The sequence below is a fragment of the Schistocerca gregaria genome, chromosome 2 (genome assembly GCF_023897955.1).
Source record: "Schistocerca gregaria isolate iqSchGreg1 chromosome 2, iqSchGreg1.2, whole genome shotgun sequence".
NCBI lineage: Eukaryota > Metazoa > Arthropoda > Insecta > Orthoptera > Acrididae > Schistocerca > Schistocerca gregaria.
The window spans coordinates 1,024,047,935-1,024,059,713 of NC_064921.1; the positions used below are offsets into that span (position 1 = coordinate 1,024,047,935).

An 11,779-nucleotide genomic window follows, 5' to 3' on the forward strand; every position below is an offset into this window, starting at 1 on the left:
GCAATATGAATACTGTTTGTTTAGTACTAACTCAGTTCCAGACAGCTGGTGTTTCAGTAACAGACCTACAGGTGTCAGTAGACTTAAAACTTGTGTTTTAGATGGTAGCAGCCAATCTAGCTTCATCAGCAGATCATTAGACAGCAATATAAAGCTAGAAGTTGTTGCGAATCATCCACTGACATACCTTTGAATCTTCATTCACTGCAGCAGGCTTAGCGTCAGCTGGTCTGCCTGATGTTGAGAAGCACATAGAACAATGCTCACTTTACAGTTATCACATTAGAGAGTTCTCAGTCTTTTTCAAGACATCTGTCAGTACCTCAAGAGTTCAAAAAGCAATACATAAGAAAATTGTGAGGGCCTGCTAAAAAGTAATGCCTCTGATTTTTTTTTATTCTATCAGTTGAGGTATTACATGCATGTGTATTAGTCAGTCAACTTTCCCACTTTGCTGATCAAAGTTGCAACCCTCTGCCACTAGAGGGCTCCAAATTGTGACTTGCAACATGGCGGGGTGTAACATAACTTTGTTGTTTCTAATCGCAGAAAATGTGCCTTCATTGAGATCTATAGAAGAATGAAAAATGTGCCCAGTGATGATTATATTGACATCAGTAATGTGTGACATTTGAGTTGTGCATGCAAATAATAAAGGAAATGGCGGTGCTAACCTAAAAGTGTGTGATAAAGCTCAGAGTTGCCTGCGTAGGGCAGGTGACAATACCATCAGAATTGGGATCCAAAACTTGAAATCACCATGGAGGACTTCACTTACATAGTAATGAAGCAGTGCAGCAAATGGTTCTACAGTGACAGTGGTCTCTCATTGGGAGAAATGTAATCCTCGCCAAGATGAGTTGAGAAATATGTAGACAAGAAGAATAAAGATGTAGAATGTCAATAAAGTTTATTTTATTTAAAAAGCGGTAAGTTTTCACACAAAACATCAGGAGGCACTACTTGTCACCACACCCTCGTACAGCTGGTTGAGCCTACCGAAGGATGTGATGAACTCCCCTTTGAGCTACTAATTGTAGCAGGTCACTACTGGAAAAATTGTAAGGACACGGTATCATATGATAGTATCTCCATAAAGAGGACCAGTAGATACACATTTGAGTGTTTATTTTCCAGTAAAGAAAGAGGTGCAGTATACTTGTGATCCTCTTTTGGCCTCAGACAGAGCTGGTGTGAAAACCAAAGCAGCTAATGCCACTACATGTGTGTTGCATGTAAGGTTTGATGCATTTGTCCTCTTGGCAGATGATCTGCAGGCTTGTCTCGGTGTGGACAGTCCCTCCACTGAGATGGCGAAGTATACTTGTTAATTTCTGTGACCCGATTGTGTACTTGCATACAAAAGTTTTTGAAGTACTGGTCTTTGGCTTGACGTGACTTGTACTGGACTGCTGTTGAAATCACTCGTCAATATTTTATAAAGTTTTAATCCTCAGTTACTTATTTTAAAGTTTATTTGTGTTAATAGTTACTGTAAAAGTAACTTATTAGTGGATTTTCATTAATCTAAGTCTTTCTTCATTTGTTACTGGCTCGGGTGGTCTGTTATTTGTGAGTGTACTTACATCGTTCATCCACCTCACGCCTCAGTAGTGTGTTTACATTTTGCAGCGTGCAATTGCAGCTGTAGCAGCTATAAAGCTTCGTACTGACAAACTTATTTGTGCACTGTTATACAGTTACTAAATTTAATAGTTTTCAGAGGTGTTTCATGCTGTTAGTGGCAAAATAACGATCTAATAAACTTTTGTACTCAAACTAATGTCAAGTGTAATTAAAAACTATGTAGGAAAGTTAATCAAACAGCAATAGAGAGTTTTTTAAACCTTGTCAAGGAACAAGAGTGGCAGGATGTTTATAGCACTGATAACATAGATGATAAATATAATGCTTTCCGTAACACATGCTCTTAGAGTGTTGCTTCCCATTAGAATGTTCTAAATTGGGTACTAGCAGTAATAGGTAGCCCAGGTGGCTGACTAGTGGGATAAGGATATCATGTAGAACAAAGTGCGAATTACCATCAAAATGTTAGAAGTAGCCACAATCAAGCTACAGTAGCCCATTACAAACAGTATTTTAAGATGCTTAAAAATGTTATTCGGAAGGCAAAGAGTATATGGTGTGCAAATAGAATAGTTAATTCACAGGATAAAATTAAAACCACATGATCAGTTGTGAAGGAAGTGTCTGTTCGTAGTAAAAATATTTCTCTTATTGATAAATCAGATATATGTCCAGTATTTAACAATCATTTTCTGAACATTGCTAGTGAATTAAATAAAAATTTAGTTTCGACGGGGAATCGTTTAACTTTCTTGGTAAATGCCTTTCAGAGATTGACGTCTTAAATACTCCTCCGTGGTACAGACAAGGGGGAGATTGAGTCAGTAATTGATTCACTGAAGACTAAGGACTCTCATGGGTATGATAGTGTGTCGAGCAGAATATTTAAGTACTGTGTTGCACATGTTATCCATATTTGTAATTTTTCGTTTAGGAATGGTCAGTTTCCCGAATGATTAAAGTTCTCAGAAGTATAAAAAGGGAGAAAGGGATAATGCAGACAATTTTAGACTTATTTCTGTGCCATCAGTGTTAGCTAAAGTTATTGAAAAGGCTGTGTATGTAAGGATAACTGATCATTTTATATCACACGATTTGCTATCAAATGTACAGTTCTGCTTTAGAAGTCGTTTAACAATTGAAAAAGCTGTATTCTCTTTTCTCTGTGAGGTACTGAATGGGTTGAACAAAAGGTTTCAAATGCTAGGCATATTTTTTGATTTAACTAAGGCCTTTAATTGTGTTGATCACAAAATATCGCTCCAGAAGTTGGACCCTTACAGAATACGGGGAGTAGCTAACAATTGGTTCACCTCGTACTTTAGCAACAGACGGTTAAAGGTCATTATTCACAATGTTGATAATGGTTGTGATGTGTGGTCTGAGTGGGGTTATGGTCAAGTGAGGGGTGCCCCAGGGATCAGTGTTTGGGCCACTCCTGTTCCTTATTTATACAAATGATATGCCCTCTAATATCACAGATAACTCTAAAATATTTCTGTTTGCTGATGACACTAGCTTGGTAATAAAGGATGTCATGTGCAACATTGGCTTGGTTTCAAATATTTCAAATAGTGCAGGCTTTGTTGAAAATAACTTAATGCTAAATCACAGTAAGACTCAGTTTTTCTAACACACAATTCAACAAAACATGATGTTTTAATTTCACAGTATGGGCATACGATTAGTGAAAACAGTTCAAGTTTCTAGGTGTTAAGATAGATAGTAAACTGTCGTCAAAAGCCCACATTCAGGTTCTTGTCAAAAATTAGTCTATTTTGCTTATTTTCATTCACTTATGTCATATGGTATTATATTTTGGGGTAACTCTTCCCATTCTAAAAGGACATTTTTGGCTCAGAAACGGGCGCGGTTTGGGCAATAAGTGGTAAAAGTTCACGAACCTCTTGTCAACCCTTGACATGAGTCTGGGTATTTTTACGTTGGCCTCTCAGTATATATATATTCCTTACTGTCATTTCTTGCTAACAATATTAGCTTGTACCCAAAAATAAGCAGCTTTCACTCAATTAATACTTGGCAGAAATCAAACCTGCATTTGGATCAGACTTCCTTAACTCTTGTGCAGAAAGAGACTTCCTTAACTCTTGTGCAGAAAGGTGTGCAGTATACTGCTACATCTGGTTTCAATAAGCTGGCACTCGAATTCAAAAATCTTAGCACTAATCCACATGCTGTCAAATTGAAACTGAAGAGTTTCCTCATGGGTCACTCCTCCTGTCGAGGAGTTCCTTGAAAAAATTAAGCTGATTCTTGTTATATTGTTGATTGCATTTACTTAAACTTATGGATTGACTTTTATCGAATTCATAAACATTTTGTTTTTATCTATTACTTATATGTTCTAATTTCATGTACTGACACGTCCCATGACCTCTTGGAGATTTGCTCCTCAATTTGGTCTGTAACTTGACCTGTAAATAAATAAATTAAAACTCCATGACCTTGAGTCACCACACAATCAGTCAAAAGAGTTGTGCTACATGTGTCTGTGGTGCTAGTCTTGCATTAGTAATGTATGAGTCTCATCCCATTAATCCTACTTGCAGTTTGTCATGGCAGTGTAAACACCCCCCACCCTATTGGGTGCTAGTCTGCTTTTGGTACACATCGGTTGGATGGGAACTCAATATTTATAGGTTGGTGACACACTAGACCACACCATATGCATGCTCAGAAGTGTCACAGAAAAACTGGTTGCAAACACTTCCACATTCAGAGTTTTTATCCATCTTGGCATATAAATATTTTATACGAAGGGCATGCATGAGTGCATGCACATGCGCTAGCTTGAAATAGAATTATTCTGAAAGCTAGCAAGTTTTCTTTTTTGTGTGTGCACCTGTCAACGACTCAACACTTCTGCTTTTCATTGGTGATCTCCTTTACTCCTAAAGTATTTACAGTATACCAAAACTGTATTAAAGAAAAAAAGTGAAACATTGTGTCACATGTCTGAAGAAATTCCACCATTTATTTGCTTGTAATCAATGTGTAAGTCCTCTTGAATGTTTATAGACATCTTTAAGATTCCATAAGTACCTGTCTCAAGCATTTTGTAGGTTTTCAGCATCTGAAAATGTGTGGCAACAATTAGTAAATCATTTAACATCAGGTAAAGTACAGCTTTGTTTACACAGAACTTGTAGACGAAAGCAGTTACATACCACCGTGACATAGGTACAAATCCAGAGATGCTGTTTTAGCGATTCCCCCCCCCCCCCCTTTCCCCTTGCCCAGTTGTGACGGTGATAACACAGATTTCACGTGTTGCTAAATTACACACTACTATGGATGTGACTTTGTCATTTAATTCATAATGTTTGTAAGCATGTGTTTAACGAATCTGGAGACATAATTGCACCAAGAAATAAAATGTGAAGCCTTTCTTCCATCTTTCTGATCTTTCCTTCTTAAGCATCTGTGATTGGTGTGTTCAAATTTAAATACTGAAATATTTTCATGTAAGTGTGCACTGACGCCATGTGGTCTCCCACTTTTACAGTACCAGCGACAATTAGCTTTGCAGAGAATACAAGAGCAAGAACGAGAAATGCAAATGAGACAAGAACAACAGAAGCAGCAGTACATGAGAGGATCACTTCCCTATGGAATGCCACCATACGTGGGTGCACCAGGTATAGCCTTACTAGTTATTCTTTAACTTACTATTTTCTATACGTCTTCTTGTGCTTAAGATGTCAATTTTTCTAATTACTTCTGATTATATTCTTCATTCAGTACTGTGACTAAACTATAATTCCAAATGATGACTTCGATATTTTAGGTCCTCACCAAACTTATCCTCCATCGGGGCCTGAGAGTTCTCCTGTGCATACACATTATGGACCGCCTAGTATGCCACCTGGTGGGCAGATGTTTACTGGTGCACCACCACCAGTAACAACAGGTGCTCCAGTTCAGGGCCCACAATCATTTCAAGAATATCCACATTATACTTTGCCAGGTAATTTTTACAATTGGTTAGATGAACTGTTTTACATTATAATGAGCTAAACTGAAATGACTTTAAGTCTTTTTTACATTCATCTGACATTTCATTACAAATTTTGGTACCCCTGGCTCAAATGCAGTGCAGAACGTACTTGTCAATTATGCATTATATTTGAGGTCTCATTTCAGTTACTGAAAACCATGGACAAAATAAAATAAAATTGGATGGCTATATTTAATCACATCACCTAGCTCCATTTGATTGCAATCTCTTCGGTAAATCTTTTGGAACTCTTGATGTAGCATGGTATAAATATGACAGCACTTGTGACTGCTGCTCGACTATAGCTCAGTTGAAAGGGCCAGATTTTATAAACTATGCCCTAGTTACAAGCCAGCAGCACTTTGAAAGGGAGAACATTATGAGAAGAAATGGCCAACTGTCCCTGCATATAGAGGTAGTCATAAAATACTATTATCAATTTAAAAAAAAAAGTTAATTCATTGATTTATAGTTTGTTTACATATCTATATGGGGCAGCAAAATAAAAACGAAACCTATGGAAAAAGGTAAATAAACTGCTTATTATTTCAAAAGTAACTGTGATGACTGCTAATTACATTTATCCCACTCTGAGACAAGACTGCTCACTGCCATCATGGGAAACTTTTGCCACTGGCTACATAACCAGGCATGACGTGCACCTCTTCAACTGAAGCAGACTGATGGCCATGACTATCTTTCTTCAGGGCTCCAAAAATATGGAAATTGCATTGGTGGGGGGGAGGGGGGAGAGATCGGGACTGTATGAAGGAAGTGTAAGGGATTCCTAGTGAAACTTCTGCAGGCTAGTCGAAAAACCTTGACCGCATACGGACAGGCATCATTTTGCAACAGAATGACAGTTTCGACTATGCTGCAAAAGTTTCACTGGATGTCCTCACATGTCCTCCATACAGTTCCAATCTGTCCCTGTGTGATTTCCATGTTTTTGGAACCCTTAAGAAAGATGTTGGTGGCAGCCGATCTGCCTTGGATGAAGAGGCGGACACCTGGGTACAATCTTGGTTCCTTAGGGAACTACAAACATTTTTCCATTAAGGCATTGACGACATTGGGGTGAATGTTTTAATGGTCATGGCAATTGCTTTTCAAATAATAAGCACTTTACATACTTTTCCCTGCCAGTCTCAGTTTTATTTGATTGCCCCTTATACAGTGCTGGTACACATTGAATTCTCCAGGCCACAGCACTGTTGCATGCTGCTAGATGCACCAAAACAAAATGGCACAGCCCATTGATAAAGTGAGGTATTGTGTAGAAGTTCATTCTCAGCCCTTTCAGAAGTGAATTACTGCACGGTACTTCATTTCAACAACTGACTGTCCATTTCGTTTTGGTTTCTTTAGCAGCATGCTACAGTGCTATACTGTGGAATTTTGGTGTGTACCAGGATGGCAGACAAAAAAAAAAATATTAACCCCCTAGGGGCTGCAAGGGCTGAGTGTCCTGTCCACCCTCTTTGGCTGATGGGGTGAACGTATTGTCCACCTGGCTGCAGGGCAGCTGACTCAATCAACAACCGCTGCAGGCTATGGCCACTGTCGGCTAGTATTTCGTTCCGGTGCATGTACAAATACTCTTTATAAAATCAATACCGCCACTGTAAGGTGGTTGCAGTTTCTGATAACTACAAAACTAAACTCCACTTTCTGTTGTAGTTTTACCCTTAGCTAAGAAAAAGGTACCTTAGAAAAATGACAGAAACTTTTGTATTTGTTACTAAAAATTGTATAATATTTTCGCCTACAACCCAATACAATTTCATTAACATCGAACAAACATGTTTCAAGGTATGTTTTTTTATAAGAGAGCAGTTCATACTGAAGACGCTCAGAACTCAAACAATCTTTACTCTTGTCATAAATAAATAATAACTATTGAACTTTAAAACAAATATATAGCTGATGCAGAATGTAAAAAGGAAAATTTTGGTATAACTCATTTTGTGGTAGCCTAATGTCTCATTTGTAATTAAAGCCTAAGCTCTGTCCTCCACAGTAAAAAATTCAATCTGCCTCCTGTCATCTAATTTCTCTTTCCGTTTGTCACATTCAGCTCAATTTAGTTTTGTGGTTTCCCATCCTCATTTTTTATGCAGGCTTTGTACTCCTGCTGGCTATGTTAAAAACCTTTATTTTCTTTTCATTTTTGTGTTTATTAATTTTACTTTCCTTTTCGTGAAGCATACACACTTACAGAAATCGCTTAAGATTTCCCTAGTGTGTAATATTTTTCAAAGTGTGGCACCATGCAAAGAGCAACATCGTACTTTTTGCATCATTTGCATGTCATTTTTCAATGTGAATTAGCAGTACATATTATACAATGTCTCTGCAGAATCTCTTGTTTCTCTGTTCCTCTGAGGAATCCTGGATAATTCCTTTTTATTTTACAGTCAAAATGGAGTTTCTGGTTTTATTGTCTGTGGAATCTCAGTTTTACATGTTTGTACATTAAATTTACCCAGCAGATGGCAGATTACATGTTTGTCCATTAAATTGACCCAGTGGGTGGCAGATTAGTTCCAAGTGGAATTTCACCAGTGATGTGTTCCGTTCATTTATATTCAAAAACTGTCTTTGCATTCAGCACACCCAAGTCAGTCTAACAACTTCATTGTCTTTTGGATGCACTGTACAGAATTTAACATCGTGTCCGGGTTATCAACAGCACCCACTGACTTAGTGCAGCTCACCACACAAGTGGATTTCTGTTCACTTTGGCCTGTTTTATATTCCTTATACTCAGTTTGAGAAAAATCTGGTATTGTAGAACCAACAATATTTCACAGGACTTGACTTGTATTTCCCCTGTAGTCAGTTTGTCAACAATCGGTGATAAATGTTTTGTGTTTTTCGTACTGTTCCAGTGACATTAGTAAATTTCTAATGGAGCCTAGGGAATAATTCTGGGCTTGAATACCAATTCTCTAAATAAATAGTATGACATTTGTTAAGGTTTGGTAATAACAAATTCACAACCTCACTTGATTTTCTCCATTCAGCATTTCCAGATTCAGTTTCTATAGCAGCACCAATGTAGACAATATAATCTAGAATATAATTACTTTATACACAACAAAAAAAGTTTAATACTATAGCAGCTATATATTGCTTTGGTATATATTGCTTAAATTGGAGCCCTCCTTTGACAAGTAGCAGACATTCATCTATTACTACATTTTCAGAAGGGACTGTGGCCTCACAAAATACTTGTGATGTGTGCTCTACAGTGAGCTGTACTTTTGCAAGAATATCTTGAGATGTGGCCAAATTGTCACTAAAGAGCAATAAATACAGAATCAGTTTGTACTGTGAAAATATTGGTGTTTAAAGCAAATAATCTGTTGACCAATATTATCTCACCTCTAACTTATTAGTTGTTCACATTAGCAGGGAACATGCCAAGAAGTAATAAAATTCTGCAGGCTTTATATGCTTCCATCTTGCTAACCTGCTGGGTACTGTCATCATTTTTTCAGTAAGAAATATGTAATAATTATTTATCTCTTTACAAATGGCAGAAACAAACTCAAATGACATAAAATAAAAAGTCTAAATGACTTGTTGAGTCATTGAAGTTGTTTCGTAACGTGCTAAATGTGTTCACAAAATGGTGGCATTTTCCCATACATCATTTTTTTATGTATGGGAAAATTCCACCATTTTGTGAACACATTTAGCACTATATGAATAGACTTCAATGATTCAACAAGTCATTTAGACTTTGCTTACTATTTCACCTTCATTTCTGTCTCCAGAAGAAAAATCTTCTGAAAAGTTGCTGGTAGTGTTGAAGAATCAGCAGTATGTTCACACATATACAGATCTTCATCTGAAGAAAGGTTGAAAGTATCATTACTGTCTTTATCAGTGCTTTTATGAGGATTTCCTTGATTCTCTTGCCTGATAAATTATATCCCAATATTGCAAAGGTTAATGTTTCTTTTCATCAAATGTGGAAACTGACCCAGTGCATGACTAGTATGTAAAAAGGGCTCAGGAGGAGGTAAAAGATGTGGTGCTTTCCGATATTGCCAAAAAGAGCAGATAATGACAGTCCTGGCAGGAATGTTAAAATGCAGACAACAGCAAGTTGCAGTTCTGTTGTGCTTATTTACCTGCTCCTGCACCTGGGTGTGCCTCAGTGACCTTGGCCTTCAGGTATTCCTTCTAGTCTAGCATAAATGAATGCCCTTCACATCTGGACGTTCCACCACCGAGGTGTACGTGTACACCCCTAGCTGTCTGGGCATTCTACTTGCTGGGCATCTATGTATGCCCATGGTTGTGAAAGGGTTAATTACATAACTTTTAATCCCCCCCCCCTGCCAAGGTATAAGTAAATCTTGGACTACTCCACACATTAGCACTGTGCATTGATATCAAATTAGTAGAATAAAAAATTAATTTTTAATAATTATATGAACTTCTTTTGCATTGGATCTTTTTGTACTTCTTGTTTAATGTGACTTTAGATGTTTTAATACTTTGACTGTTTCTAAAGCAAGATTAAACTGTTCTGCAGGTATACCAGCAGCTCAGCCACATCCATCACAGCCTGTTCCAGTACAGGGACCACCAGGACCACTCCCTCAACTTGTTCGACCACAGCAGGGTGCCCTTCCTGGAGGAGTCATGCCTCCTATGGGTCCAATAGCACCCCATGGGCCAAATCAAACTGGGCCTATGCCTCTACCTGGCCAGGGAGTGCAAGGACAGATGCAGCCTACTCCCCCTTTTCATCCACAGCCTAATTTGCCAGGTCCACCAGGACAAGGGCCAAATCCTCAGATTCAGGGACCACCATTGCCTATTCAGAATCATATCTCACCTGGACAGTTTGCTCCAGGGGCACCACAGCAACCACCTGGGTCTTCCTCTGGCAGTCCTCAACAGCCACAACCACAGCAGCAACAACAGCCACAACAACAACAACAACAACAACAGCAGCAGCAGCAGCCTGCACAGCAGGATCAGAAACAAGACCAAACTGCAGAACTCATAAGTTTTGACTGAATTATATTAGTATTTAGTGTTTGTTAATATAAATTTACAATTTCTGTTTGGCTGCTTATACGTAACTAAAAAAAAATTATAAGTGGTAGCAAATGATGAAAATAATGATTGTCATACACTCTGATATTTTTGACAATCTTATAACTTTCATGCTCAGTATGTGGCCCAATTCATAAAATATTGCTTTATTTGTATATATGTATTATGTGCCAGATAGTGCAGTGTTTCTTGTATTTCTTAAAACTTGCAAATGAAATACATGCTATAATATTACTTCATTAGAGTTTCCATGTTGTAAAATATTTCACCAGTTAGTAGTTCTGTCACAGTTACTGTTTTTTGTTCTTCCTATTTCAGGATACAATTTGTGTCACACATCTCCATTACTGACACTACTTATACAAATGTGAAAATCAATATTTGTCATAATTTGGATATGTTTTAATTATAAATAATCAAACCACTCTCTTGTATCCAAAATTGCTTTCATTTTTTACAGTTAATACTGACTGCAGTTTGTCTACCCGTGCATTAGTATGAACTTATTTAATCTGTCATACCAAAATCTTCTTCAGGAATGTGCGCACACATTCTTTCACACAAGCAAGCACAGCTCACTCTCACATGGCCTCCATCTCAGACTCGAATGCAACTGACATGTAGAACAGAAGCAGCAATCTGGAGGAGGTGGGGAAAGGGAGGGAATAGCAGGGTACGGGTGGGGGGAGAGAAAAATGCTGTGCAGTAGAGCTTGTAGGAGTAGAGTGCCAACAAGCACAGTTTCAGGTGGCTGTGGAGCAAGGAGGTGGGGAGACGGTGAGCGAAAAAGGAGAAGAGCAAGGACGGGAAAAGATAGACGGGTATGTTGGCAGAGGGCGGCAAACAAAGAGGGTGGGATAAATTACGAGGAGGAGGTGATAAGACAGAGGGTGTGGAAACTGTTGGGTGGAGGGTGTGGAAACAGTAGGTAACAATGTTGTTGTTGTCTTCAGTCCTGAGACTGGTTTGATGCAGCTCTCCATGCTACTCTATCCTGTACAAGCTTCTTCATCTCCCAGTACCTACTGCAACCTACACCCTTCCGAATCTGCTTAGTGTATTCATCTCTTGGTCTCCCTCTACGATTTTTACCCT

General features: G+C 38.2%; 1 protein-coding gene across 1 annotated transcript in view; it reads left to right on the forward strand.

The window, feature by feature from the left end:
* LOC126335534 (hepatocyte growth factor-regulated tyrosine kinase substrate) overlaps positions 1-10,923 on the forward strand; it is a 108,451-nt gene extending 97,528 nt beyond the window's left edge. The window contains exons 13-15 of the mRNA XM_049998908.1: positions 5,114-5,246; positions 5,396-5,575; positions 10,155-10,923. Of these exons, the coding sequence (XP_049854865.1) occupies positions 5,114-5,246; positions 5,396-5,575; positions 10,155-10,645 (804 nt within the window). The 3' untranslated portion in view covers positions 10,646-10,923. The remainder of the gene's footprint in view (positions 1-5,113; positions 5,247-5,395; positions 5,576-10,154) is intronic.
* Positions 10,924-11,779: the final 856 nt, after the last annotated feature.